Raw genomic sequence first — 27575 nt, 5'->3', positions numbered from 1 at the left:
ATACCTAAACATATCACAATATTTCAACCCGTATCATATATGAAAATATCGATATCTAGTTCACAGGAAATATAGAATATAGAACCCTTGTCCCTCAATGTTACTGGTTGTCCAAAGCAGAGGTATATAAAAAAAAAATTCTCTCAGAGACTTTCTGGTTGATATGATATGCAGAATCACTTCCATGTTAATAAAATACTGGGATTGTTGATCGGAATACAGCATTCCAATAAAGTTCATCTTGAGTTACAAAAGCACTAAGATCCCTTTAAATAAAACGACAAATGAAAACAGTAAAAACCCAGTCAATGAAACCCCATAGCCACAGGTCTGTGTGCTACTGATGTACACTAGATGGGAGCTTCCCAAATGCCACCCTATTCCATATATATGGTGCACTACTTTTGGTCAAAAGTAGTGCACTATATACGGAATAGAGTACCATTTGGGATGCATCCCGATATGTATGATATGTTTACGACAATATGTTGGCACATTGATACATCACCTAATCCATATCATTATGACCACAGAGGGTCACAGAGTACCCCCCCCCCCCCCCCCGGCCTCCTACCATCCTGTAATGTCTCAGTTAGGTCCAACATGGCTTACAAACAGAAGTCGATTTCAGACATTTGCTCAACTACCTCAAACATCAAATTGAAGATCGTACGACCACACCACAGCACAACACCCCAAAGAAAGTCACAGGTTGAAAAGCAGCAAATATTCAAGACCACTGCTTTCCTTGGCTTAGTTTTCACATGCAAGAGTGTATGTTGGTCTGTTTGTCTGTTTGTCTGTTTGTTTCGTTGTGTCTTTACCTCATACAGACGAGATGCATAGCAGGCCCGAGAGGAGAGGCCTTCAGAGTAACTGGCTACGGTGGCCTGTAAGAGACATACAGTGCCATGATAGAAATAATTTGACTCTGCATGAAAAGGGGAGAGAATACGAAGGATGATGGTTGCTCTTCAGTGAGAGAATTGTACTCCCCTTCCTGCTTCAAAACCACAGGTCTCAAAAAAGTTTTGATAAAAATAGAAGTTGAACATGGTCTTTTTGTCATTGAAAATATCACTCAGTAAACAAGCAGGCAAAAACGCAATTTTAAACCACCAAAGAATTGTAACCTCACCACACTCAACACAAAAATAACTCTCTGTAACATGCTCGTCTTTTTTTTCACAGAAATACATACTTTTTTTGTCACGGCAACGCATGCTCTTACAAGTTAACAGCACTATCCAATCAGGATGCTCTTACAAGTTAACAGCACTATCCAATCAGGATGCTCTTGCAGATAACAGCACTATCCAATTAGGATGCTCTTGCAGTTAACATCACGGTCCAATCAGGATGCTCTTAAAGAGCACTATCCAATTGGGATGCTCTTATAAGAGCACTATCCAATCAGGATTCTCATTAATAGCACGATGCAATCGGGATGCTCTTACAATAAACAGCTATCCAGTCAGGATGCTCTTATAATAAACAGCTATCCAATCAGGATTCTCTTACAATGAATAAACATATATCCAATCAGGATGCTCTTACAATAAACAGCTATCCAATCAGGATGCTCTTACAATGAATGAACATCTATCCAATCAGGATTCTCTTATAATAAACATCTATCCAATCGGGATGCTCTTACAATAAACAGCTATCCAATCAGGATGCTCTAACAGCATTATTCAATCAGAGCTGAGCTACTGATCCAGCTGACCTCACGGCAAAGCGTAATCTAAGGACTTCTAGCAACAAATCAAGGAGCCAATAGTGATTCTCACTGAAAAACAGTCAGCAACACTGCTACTGCAAGCAGGATAGGGCAGGGGAGATTCCGTTTCAGAAGAACACACACTGTTTTATTGCTACACATTTACTGGAATGACGGAAGGAAGATTCTGGAAGTTAGAAGCATAATTTATCCACTTTAATATAAACACACAGCAAACTGGACTCCAATGTAGCGGAAGGTGTCATCATGCATCCAACAACAGCACTACTGGTGACCAACCCTGAACTGATACAAGGCCCCATCTCTAAGATAATAGCTGTCATTCTTAAATTCAAAGTTTTGTACATTTAAAAAGCTGTAATAAAGACTAAAACACTTTGCAATAGACAATGTGGTCTGTCAGTTTGTATTGGAGGAATATGGTCCAGAAAATGTAATATGGTCCAGTCTGTGACAGACATTTTTGGCAGAATTACATTTATATGGAAAAGGGAGGAAATCTAAATGCTTGGATGAAATCTACATTGATCTATTTGAAAGATGATACAACTATAACACTTTCACTAAACTCTGCCTGTCCGCCGGTAAGGCTGCAGCTCTGATATAAGATGCATAAGTAGGGTTGCAAAATTCTGGTAACTTTCCCAACAATCCCAGGTTTCCAGAAATCCTGGTTGTAGGATTCCTGGATTACAGTTTATCCGTTCCTAATTCCAAGTATATTCCAGCCTGGATTGACAGTTTATCCATTCCTAATTCCAAGTATCTTCCAACCTGGATTTACAGTTGTTCCATTCCTAATTCCAAGTATCTTCCAACCTGGATTTACAGTTGATCCATTCCTAATTCCAAGTATCTCCCAACCTGGATTTACAGTTGATCCATTCCTAATTCCAAGTATCTTCCAACCTGGATTTACAGTTGATCCATTCCTAATTCCAAGTATCTCCCAACCTGGATTTACAGTTGATCCATTCCTAATTCCAAGTATCTCCCAACCTGGATTTACAGTTGATCCATTCCTAATTCCAAGTATCTCCCAACCTGGATTTACAGTTGATCCATTCCTAATTCCAAGTATCTTCCAACCTGGATTTACAGTTGATCCATTCCTAATTCCAAGTATCTTCCAACCTGGATTTACAGTTGATCCATTCCTAATTCCAAGTATCTCACAACCTAGATTTACAGTTGATCCATTCCTAATTCCAAGTATCTTCCAGCCTGGATTTACAGTTTATCCATTCCTAATTCCAAGTATCTTCCATCCTGGATTTACAGTTGATCCGTTCCTAATTCCAAGTATCTTCCATCCTGGATTTACAGTTGATCCATTCCTAATTCCAAGTATCTCCCAACCTGGATTTACAGTTGATCCATTCCTAATTCCAAGTATCTTCCAACCTGGATTTCTGAAAACTTTTGTGAAAGATACCGGAATTTTGTAACCCTAATCAGAGGGATAGAAGGGGTCAACCTAAGGCGAGGTGAAGGAATGGTAAGGTAAGGTAAGGTAAGGTAAGGTAAGGGGGAAGGGAAGGGAAGGGAAGGGAAGGGAAGGGAAGGGAAGGGAAGGGAAGGGAAGGGAAGGGAAGGGAAAATAAGGTAAAGGAATGGTTAGGTAAGGTAAGGTGAAGGAATGGTAAGGTAAGGTAAGGTAAAGGAATGGTTAGGTAAGGTAAGGTGAAGGAATGGTTAGGTAAGATAAGGTAAGGTGAAGGAATGGTTAGGTAAGATAAGGTAAGGTGAAGGAATGGTTAGGAAAGGTAAGGTGAAGGAATGGTTAGGTAAGACAAGGTAAGGTGAAGGAATGGTTAGGTAAGGGAAGGTAAGGTGAAGTAATGGTTAGGAAAGGTAAGTTAAAGGAATGGTAAGGTAAGGTAAGGTAAGGTAAAGGAATGGTTAGGAAATGTAAGGTAAAGGAATGATTAGGTAAGGTAAGGTGAAGGAATGGTTAGTTAAGATAAGGTAAGGTGAAGGAATTGTTAGGAAAGGTAAAGTAAAGGAATGGTTAGGTAAGGTAAGGTAAGGTGAAGGAATGGTTAGTTAAGATAAGTTAAGATGGTTGGAATGGAATGGAATGGTTGGGTAAGGTAAGTTAAAGGAATGGTTAGGTTAGATACGGTGAAGGAATGGTTAGGTAAGGTAAGGTAAGATGAAGGAATGGTTAGGTTAGGTAAGGTAAAGGAATTGTTAGGTAAGGTAAGGTAAAGGAATGGTTAGGCAAGGTAAGGTAAGATGAAGGAATGGTTAGGTTAGGTAAGATAAAGGAATTGTTAGGTAAGGTTAGGTAAGTTAAAGGAATGGTAAGGTAATGTAAGGCAAAGGAATGGTTAGATAAGGTAAGGTAAGGCAAAGGAATGGTTAGGTAGGGTAAGGGAAAGGAAAGGAATGGTTAGGTAAGATAAGGTAAGGCAAAGGAATGGTTAGGTAAGGTAAGGTAAAGGAATGGTAAGGTAAGGTAAGATGAAGGAATGGTTAGGTTAGGTAAGGTAAGGCAAAGGAATGGTTAGATAAGGTAAGGCAAAGGAATGGTTAGCTAAGGTAAGGTAAAGGAATGGTAAGGTAAGGTAAGGTGAAGGAATGGTTAGGTAAGGTAAGGTAAGATGAAGAAATGGTTAGGTTAGGTAAGATGAAGGAATTGTTAGGTAAGGTAAGGTAAGGTAAGGTAAGGTAAGGTAAGGTAAGGTAAAGGAATGGTTAGGTTATATAAGGTGAAGGAATGGTTAGGTAAGGTAAGGTAAGGTAAAGGAATGGTTATGTAAGGTAAGGTAAGGTAAAGGAATGGTTATGTAAGGTAAGGTAAGGTAAAGGAATGGTTAGGTAAGGTAAGGTAAGGTAAAGAAATGGTAGGCTAGATAAGGTGAAGGAATGGTTAGGTAAGGTAAGGTAGGGTAAAGGAATGGTTAGGTAAGGTAAGGTGAAGGAAAGTTTAGGTAAGGTAAGACCAGGGAATGGTTACATAATGTGAAGGAATCTTTAGGTAAAGTAAGACGAAAGCAATGTCATGCGAGTGAAGTATGCATGGTACAGATTTAGGACCTTTGGCTATTAGAAATTGTGGTCTACTAGCCCGGCTGGCCAGTGACCAAAATCCTTAAGTTCCATTTCCTCACAGAGAGAGAAAGGACTGGGTCCTGGCCGATTTCTCTATCCGTCTGCACCGTGGAACCACATTCTCTAGTGACAGTCCAGTAAAGTGGAACCACATTCTCTAGTGACAGTCCAGTAAAGTGGAACCACATTCTCTAGTGACAGTCCAGTAAAGTGGAACCACATTCTCTAGTGACAGTCCAGTAAAGTGGAACCACATTCTCTAGTGACAGTCCAGTAAAGTGGAACCACATTCTCTAGTGACAGTCCAGTAAAGTGGAACCACATTCTCTAGTGACAGTCCAGTAAAGTGGAACCACATTCTCTAGTGACAGTCCAGTAAGGTGGAACCACATTCTCTAGTGACAGTCCAGTAAAGTGGAACCACATTCTCTAGTGACAGTCCAGTAAGGTGGAACCACATTCTCTAGTTACAGTCCAGTAAAGTGGAACCACATTCTCTAGTGACAGTCCAGTAAAGTGGAACCACATTCTCTAGTGACAGTCCAGTAAAGTGGAACCACATTCTCTAGTGACAGTCCAGTAAAGTGGAACCACATTCTCTAGTGACAGTCCAGTAAAATGGAACCACATTCTCTAGTGACAGTCCAGTAAAGTGGAACCACATTCTCTAGTGACAGTCCAGTAAAGTGGAACCACATTCTCTAGTGACAGTCCGGTAAGGTGGAACCACATTCTCTAGTGACAGTCCAGTAAAGTGGAACCACATTCTCTAGTGACAGTCCGGTAAAGTGGAACCACAATTCTCTAGTGACAGTCCGGTAAGGTGGAACCACATTCTCTAGTGACAGTCCAGTAAGGTGGAACCACATTCTCTAGTGACAGTCCAGTAAAGTGGAACCACATTCTCTAGTGACAGTCCAGTAAGGTGGAACCACATTCTCTAGTGACAGTCCAGTAAAGTGGAACCACATTCTCTAGTGACAGTCCAGTAAGGTGGAACCACATTCTCTAGTTACAGTCCAGTAAAGTGGAACCACATTCTCTAGTGACAGTCCAGTAAAGTGGAACCACATTCTCTAGTGACAGTCCAGTAAAGTGGAACCACATTCTCTAGTGACAGTCCAGTAAAGTGGAACCACATTCTCTAGTGACAGTCCAGTAAAATGGAACCACATTCTCTAGTGACAGTGCAGTAAAGTGGAACCACATTCTCTAGTGACAGTCCAGTAAAGTGGAACCACATTCTCTAGTGACAGTCCGGTAAGGTGGAACCACATTCTCTAGTGACAGTCCAGTAAAGTGGAACCACATTCTCTAGTGACAGTCCGGTAAAGTGGAACCACAATTCTCTAGTGACAGTCCAGTAAGGTGGAACCACATTCTCTAGTGACAGTCCAGTAAAGTGGAACCACATTCTCTAGTGACAGTCCGGTAAGGTGGAACCACATTCTCTAGTGACAGTCCAGTAAAGTGGAACCACATTCTCTAGTGACAGTCCGGTAAAGTGGAACCACAATTCTCTAGTGACAGTCCAGTAAGGTGGAACCACATTCTCTAGTGACAGTCCAGTAAAGTGGAACCACATTCTCTAGTGACAGTCCAGTAAAGTGGAACCACATTCTCTAGTGACAGTCCAGTAAGGTGGAACCACGTTCTCTAGTGACAGTACAGTAAAGCGGAACCACATTCTCTAGTGACAGTCCAGTAAGGTGGAACCACATTCTCTAGTGACAGTCCAGTACAGCGGAACCACATTCTCTAGTGACAGTCCAGTAAAGTGGAACCACATTCTCTAGTGACAGTCCAGTAAGGTGGAACCACATTCTCTAGTGACAGTCCAGTAAAGTGGAACCATATTCTTTAGTGACAGTCCAGTAAGGTGGAACCACATTCTCTAGTGACAGTCCAGTAAAGTGGAACCACATCCTCTAGTGACAGTCCAGTAAAGTGGAACCACATTCTCTAGTGACAGTCCAGTAAGGTGGAACCACATTCTCTAGTGACAGTCCAGTAAGGTGGAACCACATTCTCTAGTGACAGTCCAGTAAAGTGGAACCACATTCTCTAGTGACAGTCCAGCAAAGTGGAACCACATTCTCTAGTGACAGTCCAGTAAAGTGGAACCACATTCTCTAGTGACAGTCCAGTAAGGTGGAATCACATTCTCTAGTGACAGTCCAGTAAGGTGGAACCACATTCTCTAGTGACAGTCTAGTAAAGTGGAACCCGCTCCTTCTTCCTCTCTCTCTCATCCCTATTTCACTCTCACTTTCAGTGACTTTCTAACAGCTCTACTCTATCTCTCTCTTGATCTCCACTCTCCATCTGTCAAGGGAGATTCCTTGGTCACTATGGAGACAGTCTTCATGTCAGCCTCTCACTCACACCTCCATCGCCGTGGGAACAGCCACAGAGGGCAGGTAGAGGATGGTGCTGTTTGTGGAGGTGGTTGCTGCAGTGGCTGTGCCGGGGGTGGGGTTTCGCATCGTGGAATAGACGGTCATGGTGGGGGCGGGGCTCAGTTTGGTGCAGATGTTGCTAATGGCTGAACGGTTGAAAAGACTTGTCCGGGAGCGATCCAGGTTCCTGGGCTGGTGCTGTGACCCTCTGCCGGGGATCCGCCCCTCCAGGAAGTAGGTAAGCATCTGTCCTTTGCCCTTGACGCTGACCTTGCCACGGCATACAAAGTCATATTGACCCTTAATGATGCGCTGCACATCTTCTGTCACCTGGGGGTAATGTAGGACACATGATAACAAACGACAGCTGAATGATCACCTGCATAGTGTGTGTGTGTGCGTCTGTGTGCTTTATGTGTGTGTGATTGTGTGTGCGTGTGTCTGTACCTTTGTGTGTGTTTGGGGTGCTGTACCTGTATCTTGCCAGGTAGTCCGGTGGTGTCCATCCTGCTGGCCACGTTGACTGTGTTCCCCCAGATATCATACTGAGGCCTCCGTGCTCCAATCACTCCTGCTACTACTGGACCCACGTTAATACCTACACACACACACGCACGCGAGCGCACACACACGCACGCACGCACGCACGCACGCACACACACACACACACACACACACTCATAGAGTCTGCTGACAGTATGGAAGTGTGTACATCAGGCACTACAGTGACTAACTAGCAGGTTCAGGTTCCAAACAAGATAACAAATACAATTGAAACCAAGGTCGGATATTACTAGTTACCACAGCCAAAGTCATGGTCACGGTTAAACCCTGCCTATTTCCACAAGTTATTTTCTTAAAATCTGATTTTAAACCTAACCCTAACCATAACCCTAACCTTAACCACACTGCTAACCTTATACCTAACCCTAACCTTAATTTAAGACAAAAAAGCCCATTTTATATATATTACATATATTTATATATATTATATTTTATATATATTAATGTATATATGAAAGTATATATGTATATAAATGTTTACGATAAAGACTTGTGGCTGTGGTAACTAGTGTCAACCCCTCAGGTCTCCCTGTGACACGCTTCCTGTCACAAGGCTCTTGATGGTGCTGACGGACTGTCAAAGGTCACAGCTTTACGCATTGACTCTCACAACAATCTGTGTGGACCTGTGTGTGTCTGTCTGTGTGTGTTTATTTGTGTATGTGTGTGTGTGTGTGTGTGGGGGGGGGGGTACGTGTGTGTTTGTGTGCCTGTTCGTCTGTGTGCATGTGTACATGCATGCATTCGTGTTCGTGTGTGTGTGTTTTCACTCACCCACTCTCAAGACAAAGTCGTTATACGACTGGTAGTTGATGGCATCCAGTACATCATACATCTCAACAGCAAAATCTGCCACTGTGCATAAGTGTGAGGAGGTGGATTTCTTAGCCTTGAAATCACAAGACAAGAGGTGAGAATTAAGTACAAAATGGAAAAAAAGCTATGAAGGAAGTTATCTAATGCAGCTCATACCATAAGGATTTAAAATATTGCCGGCTCACAAACTGTGACGTTTGCGTAAAGTTTGGATTTAAGTCTCAAAATGACTGCTTTGTTTGTCCACCTTCGAGGATTTAATGTAAAGCCAGAAAAGTGTTTTATAAAAGGCAGACATACTTACACTACAGTAACGTTTAATCCTCTCTCTCTGTCTCTCTCTCTATCTCTCTGTCTCTCTCTCTCTTCGTCTCTCTCTCTCTCCGTCTCTCTTCGTCTCTCTCTCTCTCCGTCTCTCTTCGTCTCTCTCTCTCTCTCCGTCTCTCTTCGTCTCTCTCTCTCTCTCCGTCTCTCTTCGTCTCTCTCTCTCTTCGTCTCTCTCTCTCTCCGTCTCTCTTCGTCTCTCTCTCTCCGTCTCTCTCCGTCGCTCTCTCCGTCTCTCTCTCCCCGTCTCTCTCTCCCCGTCTCTCAATGTCTCTCTCTCTCTCTCCGTCTCTCTCTCCCCGTCTCTCAATGTCTCTCTCTCTCGATGTCTCTCTCTCTCTCTCTATCTCTCTATCTCTCTGTCTCTCTCTCTCTTCGTCTCTCAATGTCTCTCTCTCTCTCTAATCTCTCAATGTCTCTCTCCATCTGCCTGTCTCTCTCTCTCTCAATGTCTCTCACTCTCTCGATGTCTCTCTCTCGATGTCTCTCTCTCTCATATAGAATTTGGAAGGTGGAAACTTCACCTCATGCAAAGAAATCAGTATCTGAGGACCCTTGGATTTGGGTCTCCAGAAGCGGTTTGTATTGAGGTCACACACACACATACACACTCTCACACACACACACACACACTCTCACACACTCTCACACACACACACACACACACACACACACACACACACACACACACACACACACACACACACACACACACACACACACACACACACACACACACACACTGTATGATACACAAGTTAAGTGTACCTTGGAGCCAGTGGTAGGGACCAGGCCTACTGCAGCCATGTATGTGCTGCCGATAGTTTTGATCTTCTCAATGTCCTTATAGCACTCTTTGTCCATCAGCTACAGGCAGAGAGAGAGAGAAAGGTAATTATATATAGGTATACAGAGAGTTATGAGAGAGACGTGACCAGTAACATTAGAAATAACAAGCCAGGGTTGGGTTCATTCCAATTGAAGTCAGTCAATTCAGGAAGCGATTTGATTTTTAAAAGAAAAACACAAATGGACAAACTTTAGACATACATAGCTTCTCTTTTTCAGATCATTGAGAAGTCGTTAAAAATAGATCAAATGTTTTCAAGTATGAAATTGGAACTTTTGGAAAGTTTACTTCCTGAATTGACTGCCTTCAATTCAAACCCCAACCCTGTAATCAACTTTCAGCCAAACCAACCTCCTCCCCACATGAATATCTTCCTCTCCCTGAAGAGAGCAATGAATAAACTGTATGATCACACCACCACTATAATATCTGACCAGCTAATGTCAACACTGTCAGTACACATGGAACTAATGTCAACACTGTCAGTACACATGGAATTAATTTCAACACTGTCAGTACACATGGAACTAATGTCAACACTGTCAGTACACATGGAACTAATGTCAACACTGTCAGTACACATGGAACTAATGTCAACACTGTCAGTACACATGGAACTAATGTCAACACTGTCAGTACACATGGAACTAATGTCAACACTGTCAGTACACATGGAACTAATGTCAACACTGTCAGTACACATGGAACTAATGTCAACACTGTCAGTACACATGGAACTAATGTCAACACTGTCAGTACACATGGAATTAATGTCAACACTGTCAGTACACATGGAACTAATGTCAACACTGTCAGTACACATGGAACTAATGTCAACACTGTCAGTACACATGGAACTAATGTCAACACTGTCAGTACACATGGAACTAATGTCAACACTGTCAGTACACATGGAACTAATGTCAACACTGTCAGTACACATGGAACTAATGTCAACACTGTCAGTACACATGGAACTAATGTCAACACTGTCAGTACACATGGAACTAATGTCAACACTGTCAGTACACATGGAACTAATGTCAACACTGTCAGTACACATGGAACTAATGTCAACACTGTCAGTACACATGGAATTAATGTCAACACTGTCAGTACACATGGAACTAATGTCAATGTCAACACTGTCAGTACACATGGAACTAATGTCAACACTGTCAGTACACATGGAACTAATGTCAACACTGTCAGTACACATGGAACTAATGTCAACACTGTCAGTACACATGGAACTAATGTCAACACTGTCAGTACACATGGAACTAATGTCAACACTGTCAGTACACATGGAACTAATGTCAACACTGTCAGTACACATGGAACTAATGTCAACACTGTCAGTACACATGGAACTAATGTCAACACTGTCAGTACACATGGAACTAATGTCAACACTGTCAGTACACATGGAACTAATGTCAACACTGTCAGTACACTGGAACTCAACACTGTCAGTACACATGGAACTAATGTCAACACTGTCAGTACACATGGAACTAATGTCAACACTGTCAGTACACATGGAACTAATGTCAACACTGTCAGTACACATGGAACTAATGTCAACACTGTCAGTACACATGGGACTAATGTCAACACTGTCAGTACACATGGAACTAATGTCAACACTGTCAGTACACATGGAACTAATGTCAACACTGTCAGTACACATGGAACTAATGTCAACACTGTCAGTACACATGGAACTAATGTCAACACTGTCAGTACACATGGAACTAATGTCAACACTGTCAGTACACATGGAACTAATGTCAACACTGTCAGTACACATGGAACTAATGTCAACACTGTCAGTACACATGGAACAGTAGAACATGAAAGTAGAGGAGATGTTGGTCCACATTCCAATTGGCACCCTATTCCCTATGCACTGCTTTTGACCAGGGTCCATAGGACTATAAAATAAATAAGGTGCCATAGGGCCCTGGTCAAAAGTAGTGCACTATATAGGGAATCGGGTGCCATTTGGGCTCTGTTCGCAGAAGTATCTGCACTGTTCGTTTTTCAATTATCTTTTTTTTTGCAAATAAAATAAATACATGTTGGGCTCTGGACAAAAGCAGTGCACTATATAGGGAATAGGGTGCCATTTGGGATGCCTCACCTCGTCAAAGTCTGCGATGATCTCGTTGAGCAGCCTGAGACACTCCACTCCCATGTTGTTGCCGTCCAGCTCAATGTAGAAGTCATTGAAATTAGCGATGGAGGCAAACAGCACTCCTACCTGACTATACGACTGGTAGTACAGGTCCTAACACAGATTCAGACAGGGAACCTAGCAGTTAGATAGGACTATTACACAGGTATTAACAGGTCCTGAAACAGTTTTTACAAAGGGTTAAAGGAAAATTTCAGGATTTTACAACTTGACGTTAGATGGTTCATCACCCTGAAAGAACAGTTATTGCAGAGTTAACAGTACCAATCCTAGATCAGATAGGCTCGTTATATACACAGGTCCTGGGGCAGTTGTTACATGGTTATAACAGTACAGGTTCTAAAACAGGGAGGCAGATAGGTAGACACGAAACAAGACTTACATAGGGCTATTGCACAGGTATTAACAGGTCTTCAGACAGTTATAGACGGTTAACAGTACATGTCATAGTACAGATACGAGGAACTAAAAGTCAGATAGGGCTAATACACAGATATGAGCAGGTCCTGAGACAGTTGTTACAGAGGGTTAACAGTACATGTCCTAGAATAGAGGTAGACAGGCAACCAGAGCTAGATAGGGCTATTACACTGGTCCTGGGACAGTTGTTACAGGGGTGGCAGAACAGGTCCTACAGCGCCCTGGCATATTGGTACAGTGCATTGATGGACATAGGGACACATGGGATCGAGAGATGTAACCATTCTACAACATTCCAGGGTTTAAGGGTGACCGCTGTTCCCGGTATCCCTATGGCCATCAACACACTGTACCAATATGACAGGCCACTGCAGGACCTGTACTGTTAACCCTATGTAAAAACTATCCTCTCTCTCCCTTGCTCTAGAACCTGTTCTACCACCCCTGTAACAACTGTCCCAGGGTCACTTCCTGGTTCCACTGTTTACAAAAAAGTCAGTGACGGGAATATACGTGTCCTGGTTGGGAAGTCTACAGGATGTTTGATTTAATCACTTCCTCTTCCTGAGAGGGGGTAGTGGGAGGGTCCTGGGAGTGGAACAGACATCATTAGAACGGATATTGATCAATCAGCAGACACAACGACGGAGAACCTGTCACATCACACCTTAACCAAATCCCAACCAAAGCGCAACCAAACCACAAACAAACATCAACCACAACCAAACTAAAATCAAATCTCAAACAAATATCAACCACAACCACAACCAAACCACAACCAAAGTGCAACCAAACCACAATGACCATACAACCTTGGAGGTAAAAGAGGCAATTCTTAACATTTACTGTTCAAAAGCTCTCAGGCAACATCAAAACATGATCACGTCATGATGCGGTCAGATCACACCTCAACCCAAACATGACCTCAAAATGACATGATCACACCAGCCAGCTACTCAAATGCACCACTACCCAAACGGGAGATGACCTAGCAGGGAATGGCAGGGACAGGAGGACGAAGCACTGGGGGACAAGGCACAGGTGGGGCAGGCGGAACAGTGGGACGAGGCGTAGGGGGAACAGGGGAATGAGGTGCGGGGAACAGGGGGACGAGATGCAGGGAGACAGGGTGATGGGGGACAGGGAGAGAGGGGACGGGGAATAGGGGGACGAGATGCAGGGAGACAGGGTGATGGGGGACAGGGAGAGAGGGGGACGGGGGAATAGGGGGACGAGATGCAGGGAGACAGGGTGATGGGGGGACAGGGAGAGAGGGGGACGGGGGAATAGGGGGACGAGATGCAGGGAGACAGGGTGATGGGGGACAGGGAGAGAGGGGGATGGGGGAATAGGGGGACGAGATGCAGGGAGACAGGGTGATGGGGGACAGGGAGAGAGGGGGACGGGGAATAGGGGACGAGATGCAGGGAGACAGGGTGATGGGGGACAGGGAGAGAGGGGGACGGGGAATAGGGGGACGAGATGCAGGGAGACAGGGTGATGGGGGACAGGGAGAGAGGGGGACGGGAGAATAGGGGGACGAGATGCAGGGAGACAGGGTGATGGGGGGACAGGGAGAGAGGGGGACGGGGGTGAGACTCACCATGTTGCGGGGGTTGGACATGAGGAAGTGCTGCGCAACGTGTGCAGGTAGGAGATTGAACAGGATCCTCTTGTTGTCCAACTTCACCTTCTCCATGTCACCTCTCTCCTCCTCTGCCTGCACAAAATACATGGAAACAAAAACATGTTACATGTATTAGTATAGTATGGCAACCTATTCCTTATATGGCTCTGGTCAAAAGTAGTGCACTACATAGGTATAGGGTGCCATTTGGGTTTCAACCAACAAATAACCAACACACCTAGATACAGACAGAATGAAAGAGTGATAGTCCTTTAGTTTGTAGCGATATCCAAAAAGGGGGCTTGGTTTTCACTTGGAGCTCACAAAGTAGTCTATTTCAGCTGTAATAGCTTTTCCTCATCACTAGAGGGGGGTAATGACTCACAAACACTAATGACTCACAGACACACATATACGCAAATACACACACAAACACTCACCTGAGTGGCCCACAGGTAGTCTAGGCGTAGTTTGAGGTCCAGTTGTCTACAGTGTAGAGCCAGAGCTACAGTAAACAACAGGAGACCCAGCACTGGATCATACCGCCGAGGGTGGAGCAAACCTCCCCTACACACACACACACACACACACACACACACACACACACACACACACACACACACACACACACACACACACACACACACACTGCATTAAAACACACACTTACCAAACTTACCGATAAAGCATACCCTGCCCATATCGAACCACACTCCTCTCACCCGAGCCCCCGCCCCCTTACCCCACGGCGATGCGGTACCCGCTGGTCTCCATGGCAACAGTGTAAAGGACCGAGAGAAGGAAGAGCAGGAGTATCTTAGGTAGCGAGGAGACGCGGAGGTAAGGGATGACGGTGAGAGTTCCGGCCACGCAGGAGAGGAGAGCGTAGGAAACGTTTGGACACACCCCCTCCGCTACCGTACTGTTCATTGGCCCTGGCTCGCTCGGCGTGTCCATGGAAACAGTCTCCACGGAGCTGCTACTAGAGTTACCTCCCATAATCCAGACCCAGGTTAAACAGCTCACCTGGAGGAGATAGGAAAAGGGTGAGGGGTAAAAGGGGAAGGAGACGGGTTAAAAAGAGAGGGAGAGATTATGAGGGGAAAGGAGCTCTAATAGTGGAGCTAACCTGCGTTTTAAAACATGCCTTAGAGTGGTCAGATTTCAAACGTACATGATGACTTCTAAACACACACACTTACCACACATGCTTGGGTGACAGAGTAGGTCAACAGGACTAGAAACACACAGAGCGCTGTTCGGATCTGAATGGTGAGACACCCTGGAAAACACTAGGGAGATGGAGAACGAAGAGTTGAAGTACCAGTTGATCTAAATGATAATTTTATGCATCTTGTTATTACTGGGGAGCGGAAAAGAGAACAGAGTCTGAAAAGAGAATGAGTCTCTCCCTGTGAGAGGAGTAAAATTACTGGAGGGGGGACAGGCAGTAAGTCCACTCCACAGACACCACACTACTATAGAGGAGGAGAGGGGCCTATAGGTATGACCCTGTGTTTTGTTGGTAACACTTTTCTTGACACCCAGCATCATAACACGTTATGACACAGTCATAACCATGTCATAATATGTCATAACAGCTGACATAACTTGTCATAATATGACCAATATGTTTACACCTGTTGTGACATATATTGCGTTATTTTATGGCTGGTTATGACACCTACAAAAAAAAGAGCTTTTATGACCATCATAATCATATAAGCCAGATAGGCCTATCACGTACATGTCTCTATATCAGTCACAAAGATGGTGTCTTGTCCTGCTCCTGCATTCATCCCAGTCATCAGCAACAGAGCACAGGGGTAGGTGCATGTCTGACATTAGTGTGTGCTCAATCACAATGATAATTTAACATGGTCAATTTCATTTTTAATATATAACAAACATACCATTGATGCGTAGGCTATGGTGTAATGGAATGTTTTTCCTTATGTGGTAGGTTTTGTGGGTTTTGACACTCTTATAAAGATGTCATAACCAGCCATAAAATAATGGTCTAAATATATACGTCATTACAGTACTATGACCATATTATAACAGGTTATGTATGACACGTTATGTCAGCTGTTCTGACATATTATAACAGGTTATGTATGACACGTTATGTCAGCTGTTCTGACATATTATAACAGGTTATGTATGACACGTTATGTCAGCTGTTCTGACATATTATAACAGGTTATGTATGACACGTTATGTCAGCTGTTCTGACATATTATAACAGGATATGTATGACACGTTATGTCAGCTGTTCTGACATATTATAACAGGTTATGTATGACACGTTATGTCAGCTGTTCTGACATATTATAACAGGTTATGTATGACACGTTATGTCAGCTGTTCTGACATATTATAACAGGTTATGTATGACACGTTATGTCAGCTGTTCTGACATATTATAACAGGTTATGTATGATACGTTATGTCAGCTGTTCTGACATATTATAACAGGTTATGTATGACACGTTATGTCAGCTGTTCTGACCATGTCATAACGTGTTATGATGCTGGGTGTCAACTAAAGGTTTCCCAAATAGGTAGACTAGCACTAGGTAGACAGACTTCCCTACCTGAACACTTGTGATGTAAAGATACATCACACAGACCACATGGAAGCACAAACACATCACCAGCAACAGCAGCACCAACAGTCCCCTAGAGAGAGGGAGAGAGAGATAGAGAGAGAGAGAGAGAGAGGGGAGAGAGAGAGATAGAGGGAGAGAGAGAGATAGAGAGAGAGAGAGAGAGAGAGAGAGAGAGAGAGAGAGAGGGAGAGAGGGAGAGAGGGATAGAGAGAGCGAGAGAGAGAGAGAGAGAGAGAGAGAGAGAGAGAGAGAGAGAGAGAGAGAGAGAGAGAGAGAGAGAGAGAGGGGAGGGAGGGAGAGAGAGATAGAGAGAGCGAGAGAGAGAGAGAGAGAGAGAGAGAGAGAGAGAGAGAGAGAGGGAAAGAGAGAGAGAGCGATATATATATATATATATATATATATATATATATATAGAGAGAGAGAGAGAGAGAGAGAGAGAGAGAGAGAGAGAGGAGGGGGAGGGAGAGAGAGATAGAGAGAGTGAGAGAGAGAGAGAGAGAGAGAGAGAGAGGGGAGGGAGAGAGAGAGAGAGAGGGGGAGGGAGAGAGAGAGAGAGAGGGGGAGGGAGAGAGAGATAGAGGGAGAGAGAGATAGAGAGAGCGAGAGAGAGAGAGAGAGCGAGAGAGAGAGAGAGAGGGAAAGAGAGAGAGAGAGAGCGATAGATATATATATATAGAGAGGGAGAGAGGGAGGGAGAGAGAGAGAGATAGATATATATATACATATATATATATATATAGAGAGAGAGAGATATAGAGAGGGAGAGAGAGATATAGAGAGAGATAAGTACGTAGTGACTTATCAACTTCTCTAATGTCTTGTTTCTTTCGAGATGTCTCTTTGTGTGTGTGTTCGTGTGTGTGTGTTTATGTTTGTGTGTGTGTTTATGTGTGTGTGCAACAAGATATCAAGGTCTGGCTTCAGTATTCAACGTTTGTCCAGGGAGGGGGATAAACGTTGAGTTTTAACAGTTAAATTGAGTTATTTATTCTGATTGGTTAAGTTGAGATAGGGTTTTGATTGGTTAGGGTTTTGATAGGGTTAAAAGCCCATCGTGCCACTGGGACTGAACCCTCAGAGCCGGAGTTCTAGCAAGCCGTGAGCCTACTAGTGTACGATACCAACATGTTGATTTCGATACCAACACCAGGTTTACTATCACCATACTTGACACCAAAACTATATTCAATACCAAAACGATACCACGCCAAATAAAATAAGCGTATTAGCTGAAGTCACAGAATAACTAATGGGATTCCAATTTTTTTTTACATAGAACATTGTAATAATGTGTTGATAACTGGTAGAACAACAAAAAAAAAAAAATAGAATACCTTCTATTCTATAATCAATTTATTTTCTAAATGAAGAAAAAAAACATGAAATAACACAAAAAGATCTTACATCTTACAGTTGTGTCAAGTTGGCTGGATGTCCTTTGGTGGTGGACTATTGTTGATACACACGGGAAATGGTTGAGCGTGACAAACCCAGCAGCGTTGAAGTTCTTGACACAAACTGGTGCGCATGGCACATATTACCATACTCCGTTCAAATGAACTTCAATCTTTTGTCTTGCCCATTCACCTCTGAATGGCACACATACACAATCCATGTCTCAACTGTCTCAAGGCTTAAACACTTTTCTATAACCTGTCTCCTCCCCTTCATCTACACTGATTGTATGGCATTTAACAAGTGACAGCAATAAGCGATTATAGCTTTCACCTGGTTTCACCTGGTCATCTATGTCATGGAAAGAGCATGGGAAGTGCTTAATGTTTTGCACACTCAGTGTATATTGCTGTCATAGCTAAGTTATGAGTGCATAATAATTGTTCATGTTATTGTCACTTAAAAATAATTCAAATTGAGTTGCTAGTAGAATAACGTTACAATGCAAATGTCATGTGTAAAATTGTCTTTTGGCGTTTTAGAACTAAACCTAACTTGCACTGCACTGCTTTGTATAACATTTTGCTTAGTTGTTTTGGTGGGCTGACCCTCATCATCTGCTCTGTAATCAAAGTATTCCCATAGTTCACATCTGCAGCCAGTTTTGCCAACAAGCTGCGGGCGTGGAGGGATGATGTTTTCGTTAGAAGAAGCCATGCTGTTTGCATTTTCTTTCTCCTCTCGCTTACTTCTCAAAAGTGGCTTGCGTTGTGTCAGCTGAATGCACAAGCACATCCTGACTAGGTACTGCCCCCTTGAGAAGATCCAGACAAACTACTAGACAGACTCGATCCTCTCAATGGGTATATGACGTGAGAAACGTTTGACAGAACGAAAGCAACAAAAATTCTAGTACCGAATCGTTTTTTCATGTTCTAGTATTGACAAAGTACCAACGTTTTGGTACACATTGCAACAATAGAGCCTACTTGAGGGTAATAGTGCTCACCGTTGCCCCTAGTGGATGGTATTGAAGGCATCTCCTAACGTCCTGGGGACCTGGATAAACATCCAATACTGCTTTGGATCTGGTGTGTGTGTGTGTGTGTGTGTGTGTGTGTGTGTGTGTGCGTGCGTGCGTGCGTGCGTGCGTGTGTGCCTACGTGCGTGCGTGCGAGCGAGCGTGTGTGTACGTACGTACTGTGGTATCATCAGAAGATAGATAAGGCCAAAGAGAGCAGCGAGGACCAGAGAGACAATCACTGCACTGATGAAATTACCATCATACTCCTGGTTATACTGGAGAGAGAGAGGGAGGGAGAGAGAGAGAGAGAGAGAGAGAGAGAGAGAGAGAGAGAGAAAGAGAGAGAGAGAGAGAGAGAGAGAGAGGGGGATGAAGAGAGAGAGAGTAGTGATTACTGACATGTAATTAATTAAAGAAGCATCTGAAACTATTTTTCATCGATTCCAGAGATGAGATTGATCTTTTAAATGTCAGGCAATCTACAGAGAGAGAGAGAAAGAGAGAGAACAAGAGAGCGAGAGAGAGAGAGAGAGAGAAGAGAGAGAACAAGAGAGCGAGAGAGAGAGAGAGAGAGGTGGGGCAAAATATGAGTTGTGGTTAAACAAATGTAACAATTATGTAAACACTGTAGCGAAAGGACAGTCAGTCTATGTGGAACCATACTGACCGAAAGAACCCTTCGAGCCCTTTAATGGTTCTTTACAATTCAAAAAATTGTTATTTCCTTTAGTGATAAATTATTTAAAATGTAGGGGCTGCGGCTAATCAGAATATTTGGGGTGTGGTGACAGTGTCATTCCAGTTAGTGTAATATGGCTATTAAACTGGAAGAAAATCCCTGCATGGTTCTACAAAGAATCTTTGAAATTTAAAAATATTCTTTGTAGAACCATTCTCCATAAAGGTTCTATAAAGAACCCTGAAGTGCCTTCAGAAAGTATTCACACCACTTTACTTGTTCCACGTTCTGTTGTATTACAGCCTGAATTTAAAATGGATTACATTTAGATTCTGTGTCACTGATCTACACACAATACACCATAATGTCTATGTAGAAATATGTTTTTAGAAATGTTTATAATCTAACAATGAATGAAAAGCTGAAATGTGTGGAGTCAATAAGTATTCAACCCTTTTGTTATGGCCTAAATAAGCTCAGGAGTAAAATCATGTTTAACAAGTCACATAAATTGCATCGACTCACTGTGTGCAAGAATAGTGTTTAACATGATTTTTAAATGACCACCCCATTTCTGTACCCCACACATATGATGATCTGTAAGGTCACTCAGTTGAGCAGTGAATTTCAAGCACAGATTCAACCATAAAGACCAGGGAGGTTTTCCAAAGGTTCGCAAAGAAGGGCACCTATTAGTAGATTGGTAAATATATAAAAAACAGACACTGAACACATCAAGCATGAGCGGTCGCATCTGCACTCGGTCCGCAGGTAGTATTACATTTCATTATAGTACAACGGTTTGATTTGTCTAATCTTAGCAATTTTTCTTCTTAGCTAGCTACATAGCCGTCTTTGTATCATAGATAATTGCGTAATTATCGTATTTCGTCGTCCTAACGCAGTCTACACCAGTCTACACTAACGTCTACCGTTAGCTAGTCCACCGTCTACCGATTAGCAGCACAACTTACACTCAACTGAACGACTTGATTAGTGTAGTGTTAGCTAGCTACATAGTTGTCTTTGCTGTCTTCGTATCCAAGATAATTGTGTAGTTTAGAGTGTGTAGTTTTAGAGTGATTATCTTAATTTACCGAGGTTAGCTAGCCAGCTATTCGTCGTCCTTAACGTAACAGAACTTCCGCACTCAACAATCCGGTCGCATTTCGCTTCGCTCCACAGGTAGTATCACATTTTTCATTTCATTACAGTACAACGGCTTGATTTGTTTGATTGTAGCTAGCTACATAGCTAGCTACATAGCCGTCTTTGTATCAAAGATAATTGTGTAGTCTTGAGCGATTTCCTAGGTTAGCTAGCCAGCTATTGTCGTTCTTTTAACGCAACGTAACGTAAATCAACACTGCTAGCTAGCCAGCTAGCCCCGAATAGCAGCACAGTAGCACAGTAGAAACCATTACACTCAACGGAACGACTTGATTAGTGTAGTGTCAACAACGCAGACTTTTATTTTTTTTATTTTTTATTTCACCTTTATTTAACCAGGTAGGCTAGTTGAGAACAGGTTCTCATTTGCAACTGCGACCTGGCCAAGATAAAGCATAGCAGAGTGATCAGACAACACAGAGTTACACATGGAGTAAACAATTAACAAGTCAATAACACAGTAGAGAGAAAAAAAAAAGGGGGGGTCTATATACAATGTGTGCAAAAGGCATGAGGAGGTAGGCGAATAATTACAATATTGCAGATTAACACTGGAGTGATAAATGATCAGATGATCATGTACAGGTAGAGATATTTGTGTGCAAAAGAGCAGAAAAGTAAATAAATAAAAACTGTGGGGATGAGGTAGGTGAAAATGGGTGGGCTATTTACCAATAGATTATGTACAGCTGCAGCGATCGGTTAGCTGCTCAGATAGCTGATGTTTGAAGTTGGTGAGGGAGATAAAAGTCTCCAACTTCAGCGATTTTTGCAATTGCTCCAGTCACAGGCAGCAGAGTACTGGAACGAAAGGCGGCCGAATGAGGTGTTGGCTTTGGGGATGCTCAATGAGATACACCTGCTGGAGCGCGTGCTACGGATGGGTGTTGCCATCGTGACCAGTGAGCTGAGATAAGGCGGAGCTTTGCCTAGCATGGCCTTGTAGATGACCTGGAGCCAGTGGGTCTGGCGACGAATATGTAGCGAGGGCCAGCCGACTAGAGCATACAAGTCGCAGTGGTGGGTAGTATAAGGTGCTTTAGTGACAAAACGGATGGCACTGTGATAAACTGCATCCAGTTTGCTGAGAAGAGTGTTGGAAGCCATTTTGTAGATGACATCGCCGAAGTCGAGGATCGGTAGGATAGTCAGTTTTACTAGGGTAAGCTTGGCAGCGTGAGTGAAGGAGGCTTTGTTGCGGAATAGAAAGCCGACTCTTGATTTGATTTTCGATTGGAGATGTTTGATATGGGTCTGGAAGGAGAGTTTGCAGTCTAGCCAGACACCTAGGTACTTATAGGTGTCCACATATTCAAGGTCGGAACAATCCAGTGTGGTGATGCTAGTCGGGCAAGCGGGTGCAGGCAGCGATCGGTTGAAAATCATGCATTTGGTTTTACTAGCGTTTAAGAGCAGTTGGAGGCCACGGAAGGAGTGTTGTATGGCATTGAAGCTCGATTGGAGGTTAGATAGCACAGTGTCCAGTGACGGGCCAAAAGTGTATAGAATGGTGTCGTCTGCGTAGAGGTGGATCAGGGAATCGCCCGCAGCAAGAGCAACATCATTGATATACACAGAGAAAAGAGTCGGCCCGAGAATTGAACCCTGTGGCACCCCCATAGAGACTGCCAGAGGACCGGACAACATGCCCTCCGATTTGACACACTGAACTCTGTCTGCAAAGTAATTGGTGAACCAGGCAAGGCAGTCATCCGAAAAGCCGAGGCTACTGAGTCTGCCGATAAGAATATGGTGATTGACAGAGTCGAAAGCCTTGGCAAGGTCGATGAAGACGGCTGCACAGTACTGTCTTTTATCGATGGCGGTTATGATGTCGTTTAGTACCTTGAGTGTGGCTGAGGTGCACCCGTGACCGGCTCGGAAACCAGATTGCATAGCGGAGAAGGTACGGTGGGATTCGAGATGGTCAATGACCTGTTTGTTGACTTGGCTTTCAAGACCTTAGATAGGCAGGGCAGAATGGATATAGGTCTGTAACAGTTTGGGTCCAGGGTGTCTCCCCCTTTGAAGAGGGGGATGACTGCGGCAGCTTTCCAATCCTTGGGGATCTCAGACGATATGAGAGAGAGGTTGAACAGGCTGGTAATAGGGGTTGCGACAATGGCGGCGGATAGTTTCAGAAATAGAGGGTCCAGATTGTCAAGCCCAGCTGATTTATACGGGTCCAGGTTTTGCAGCTCTTTCAGAACATCTGCTATCTGGATTTGGGTAAAGGAGAACCTGGAGAGGCTTGGGCGAGGAGCTGCGGGGGGGCCGGAGCTGTTGGCCGAGGTAAGAGTAGCCAGGCGGAAGGCATGGCCAGCCGTTGAGAAATGCTTGTTGAAGTTTTCGATAATCATGGATTTGTCGGTGGTGACTGTGTTCCCTAGCCTCAGTGCAGTGGGCAGCTGGGAGGAGGTGCTCTTGTTCTCCATGGACTTCACAGTGTCCCAGAACTTTTTGGAGTTGGAGCTACAGGATGCAAACTTCTGCCTGAAGAAGCTGGCCTTAGCTTTCCTGACTGACTGCGTGTATTGGTTCCTGACTTCCCTGAACAGTTGCATATCGCGGGGACTGTTCGATGCTATTGCAGTCCGCCGCAGGATGTTTTTGTGCTGGTCGAGGGCAGTCAGGTCTGGAGTGAACCAAGGGCTGTATCTGTTCTTAGTTCTGCATTTTTTGAACGGAGCATGCTTATCTAATATGGTGAGGAAGTTACTCTTAAGGAATTACCAGGCATCCTCAACTGACGGGATGAGGTCAATGTCCTTCCAGGATACCCGGGCCAGGTCGATTAGAAAGGCCTGCTCACAGAAGTGTTTTAGGGAGCGTTTGACAGTGATGAGGGGTGGTCGTTTGACTGCGGCACCGTAGCGGATACAGGCAATGAGGCAGTGGTCGCTGAGATCCTGGTTGAAGACAGCGGAGGTGTATTTGGAGGGCCAGTTGGTCAGGATGACGTCTATGAGGGTGCCCTTGCTTACAGAGTTAGGGTTGTACCTGGTGGGTTCCTTGATGATTTGTGTGAGATTGAGGGCATCTAGCTTAGATTGTAGGACTGCCGGGGTGTTAAGCATATCCCAGTTTAGGTCACCTAACAGAACAAACTCAGAAGCTAGATGGGGGGCAATCAATTCACAAATGGTGTCCAGGGCACAGCTGGGAGCTGAGGGGGGTCGGTAGCAGGCGGCAACAGTGAGAGACTTATTTCTGGAGAGAGTAATTTTCAGAATTAGTAGCTCGAACTGTTTGGGTATGGACCTGGAAAGTATGACATTACTTTGCAGGCTATCTCTGCAGTAGACTGCGACTCCTCCCCCTTTGGCAGTTCTATCTTGACGGAAGATGTTATAGTTGGGTATGGAAATCTCTGAATTTTTGGTGGCCTTCCTGAGCCAGGATTCAGACACGGCAAGGACATCAGGGTTAGCAGAGTGTGCTAAAGCAGTGAGTAAAACAAACTTAGGGAGGAGGCTGTTGACATGCATGAAACCAAGGCTTTTTCGATCACAGAAGTCAACAAATGAGGGTGCCTGGGGACATGCAGGGCCCGGGTTTACCTCCACATCACCCGCGGAACAGAGAAGGAGTAGTATGAGGGTTAGTATGTATGTACTCTGAGGCAACTCGGCCGACAGATAAAACAAACAAGCAGAATGGAGTACCGTGGTAATGGACGTCATCAGCGTGCATCAGCTATGTAGCCAAGTGATCAGAGTCCAGGGGGCAGCGGTGGATGGGGCAGGGGGGCTGGGCTGGCGAGTGTTATCCAGGTTAAGAAAACTAACAATGACTAAATAGCTTGTAGCTAGCTAGCTGGTTAGCTTCTGGAGGTTCTTGAGTGTGTTCTAAAAATAAAGATAATAGCGATTCCGTATCACATTGGGTGAGGCAAGTTTCCGGAAGGTATAAACTATTTTTTTTTTTTTAATCGGAAAGAGATAGAGTACATATGGGCCACTGCGTTTTTGGGACGCGGCGGGACGGTTAGCAGGCCTGTGCTAACAAGCTAACAGATTAGCAGGCCAGGGTAAACAAGGTAGTAGATAGCGGACCTGGGCTAAACAAGCTAGCAGTTAGCGTGCCGAACTAGCAAGCAAGGAGATAGCGAGGGCTAGAGAGTTAGCCTTTGGAGGACGTCGCGATGGGGTGAGTCTGTTTATTCCTCTTCAAGCGGTGATATCGATAGACCGGTCGTAGTCAAGGTATTGTAGCCCAGGAGTATGCTAGGAGCTCTGGCCGGGCTAGCTTCAAGCTACGTGGGTGGAAACGCTAGCCAGGAGTAATCAACCAGGGTTGCTGTTACACTCGATGGCTAGTTGCGAGGATCCAGCTGAAGGATGTTCCGTTTGTGGTGGGAATCCGGGGGTAAAAAAATAAAAAAATAAATTAGGTCCGTTATGCTCTGGTTAGCGTCGCTCTAGTGTCGCGTTGTTCGAACAGGCGAGAGCTTTCCGAGCTAAAGGTTAGTTGATGATCGCTAGCATAGCTGGTAGTTAGCCGGCTAGCTTCAGTTGAGAGTGTCCGGTTCCGAAGTAAATATAACTACGTTAGGAAAGTAGCTACATTGGCGGGTTGCAGAAGAGTATTTGGAAGCTTAGGTTTAGCAAAATGTTTTAAGGATATGCGAAGAAAAAAAAAATATCTAAAAAAATATCTAAAACGAAAAAGAGACGATATTTACAGAGAGACGATACGACAGGACAACTACTGCTACGCCAGACACTGCCAGCTAGCCTACATAGTCAACAACGCAGCCTCTGCCAGCTAGCCTACTTCAGCAGTACTGTATCATTTTAATCATTTTAGTCAATAAGATTCTTGCTACGTAAGCTTAACTTTCTGAACACTCGAGACGTGTAGTCCACTTGTCATTCCAATCTCCTTTGCATTAGCGTAGCCTCTTGTGTAGCCTGTCAACTATGTCTCTGTCTATCCCTGTTCTCTCCTCTCCGCGTGGCCGCGGCCACCCTAATCTGGTGGTCCCAGCGCGCACGACCCACGTGGAGTTCCAGGTCTCTGGTAGCCTCTGGAACTGCCGATCTGCGGCCAACAAGGCAGAGTTCATCTCAGCCTATGCCTCCCTCCAGTCCCTCGACTTCTTGGCACTGACGGAAACATGGATCACCACAGACAACACTGCTACTCCTACTGCTCTCTCTTCGTCTGCCCACGTGTTCTCGCACACCCCGAGAGCTTCTGGTCAGCGGGGTGGTGGCACCGGGATCCTCATCTCTCCCAAGTGGTCATTCTCTCTTTCTCCCCTTACCCATCTGTCTATCGCCTCCTTTGAATTCCATGCTGTCACAGTTACCAGCCCTTTCAAGCTTAACATCCTTATCATTTATCGCCCTCCTGGTTCCCTCGGAGAGTTCATCAATGAGCTTGATGCCTTGATAAGCTCCTTTCCTGAGGACGGCTCACCTCTCACAGTTCTGGGCGACTTTAACCTCCCCACGTCTACCTTTGACTCATTCCTCTCTGCCTCCTTCTTTCCACTCCTCTCCTCTTTTGACCTCACCCTCTCACCTTCCCCCCCTACTCACAAGGCAGGAAATACGCTCGACCTCATCTTTACTAGATGCTGCTCTTCCACTAACCTCATTGCAACTCCCCTCCAAGTCTCCGACCACTACCTTGTATCCTTCTCCCTCTCGCTCTCATCCAACACTTCCCACACTGCCCCTACTCGGATGGTATCGCGCCGTCCTCCCCTCCCGCTCCGTGGCTCAACGACTCATTGCGAGCTCACAGAACAGGGCTCCGGGCAGCCGAGCGGAAATGGAGGAAAACTCGCCTCCCTGCGGACCTGACATCCTTTCACTCCCTCCTCTCTACATTTTCCTCTTCTCTCTCTGCTGCTAAAGCCACTTTCTACCACTCTAAATTCCAAGCATCTGCCTCTAACCCTAGGAAGCTCTTTGCAACCTTCTCCTCCCTCCTGAATCCTCCTCCCCCCCCCCCCTCCTCCCTCTCTGCAGATGACTTCGTCAACCATTTTGAAAAGAAGGTCGACGACATCCGATCCTCGTTTGCGAAGTCAAACGACACCGCTGGTTCTGCTCACACTGCCCTACCCTGTGCTCTGACCTCTTTCTCCCCCTCTCTCCAGATGAAATCTCGCGTCTTGTGACGGCCGGCCGCCCAACAACCTGCCCGCTTGACCCTATCCCCTCCTCTCTTCTCCAGACCATTTCCGGAGACCTTCTCCCTTACCTCACCTCGCTCATCAACTCATCCCTGACCGCTGGCTACGTCCCTTCCGTCTTCAAGAGAGCGAGAGTTGCACCCCTTCTGAAAAAACCTACACTCGATCCCTCCGATGTCAACAACTACAGACCAGTATCCCTTCTTTCTTTTCTCTCCAAAACTCTTGAACGTGCCGTCCTTGGCCAGCTCTCCCGCTATCTCTCTCAGAATGACCTTCTTGATCCAAATCAGTCAGGTTTCAAGACTAGTCATTCAACTGAGACTGCTCTTCTCTGTATCACGGAGGCGCTCCGCACTGCTAAAGCTAACTCTCTCTCCTCTGCTCTCATCCTTCTAGACCTATCGGCTGCCTTTGATACTGTGAACCATCAGATCCTCCTCTCCACCCTCTCCGAGTTGGGCATCTCCGGCGCGGCCCACGCTTGGATTGCGTCCTACCTGACAGGTCGCTCCTACCAGGTGGCGTGGCGAGAATCTGTCTCCA

General features: G+C 44.7%; 1 protein-coding gene across 1 annotated transcript in view; it reads right to left on the bottom strand.

Moving 5' to 3' along the window:
• Positions 1-6943: 6943 nt before the first annotated feature.
• adcy1a (adenylate cyclase 1a) overlaps positions 6944-27575 on the bottom strand; it is a 127578-nt gene continuing 106946 nt past the window's right edge. The window contains exons 10-20 of the mRNA XM_065009446.1: positions 19210-19307; positions 16599-16683; positions 15204-15293; positions 14744-15027; positions 14442-14568; positions 13978-14094; positions 11901-12047; positions 9673-9771; positions 8539-8653; positions 7674-7798; positions 6944-7530 (exon numbers count right to left, since the gene is read on the bottom strand). Coding sequence (XP_064865518.1) covers positions 7183-7530; positions 7674-7798; positions 8539-8653; positions 9673-9771; positions 11901-12047; positions 13978-14094; positions 14442-14568; positions 14744-15027; positions 15204-15293; positions 16599-16683; positions 19210-19307 — 1635 coding nt within the window. The 3' untranslated portion in view covers positions 6944-7182. The remainder of the gene's footprint in view (positions 7531-7673; positions 7799-8538; positions 8654-9672; positions 9772-11900; positions 12048-13977; positions 14095-14441; positions 14569-14743; positions 15028-15203; positions 15294-16598; positions 16684-19209; positions 19308-27575) is intronic.

The sequence above is a fragment of the Oncorhynchus nerka genome, linkage group LG24 (assembly GCF_034236695.1).
Source record: "Oncorhynchus nerka isolate Pitt River linkage group LG24, Oner_Uvic_2.0, whole genome shotgun sequence".
NCBI lineage: Eukaryota > Metazoa > Chordata > Actinopteri > Salmoniformes > Salmonidae > Oncorhynchus > Oncorhynchus nerka.
This window is presented reverse-complemented; position numbering and strand designations above follow the sequence as displayed.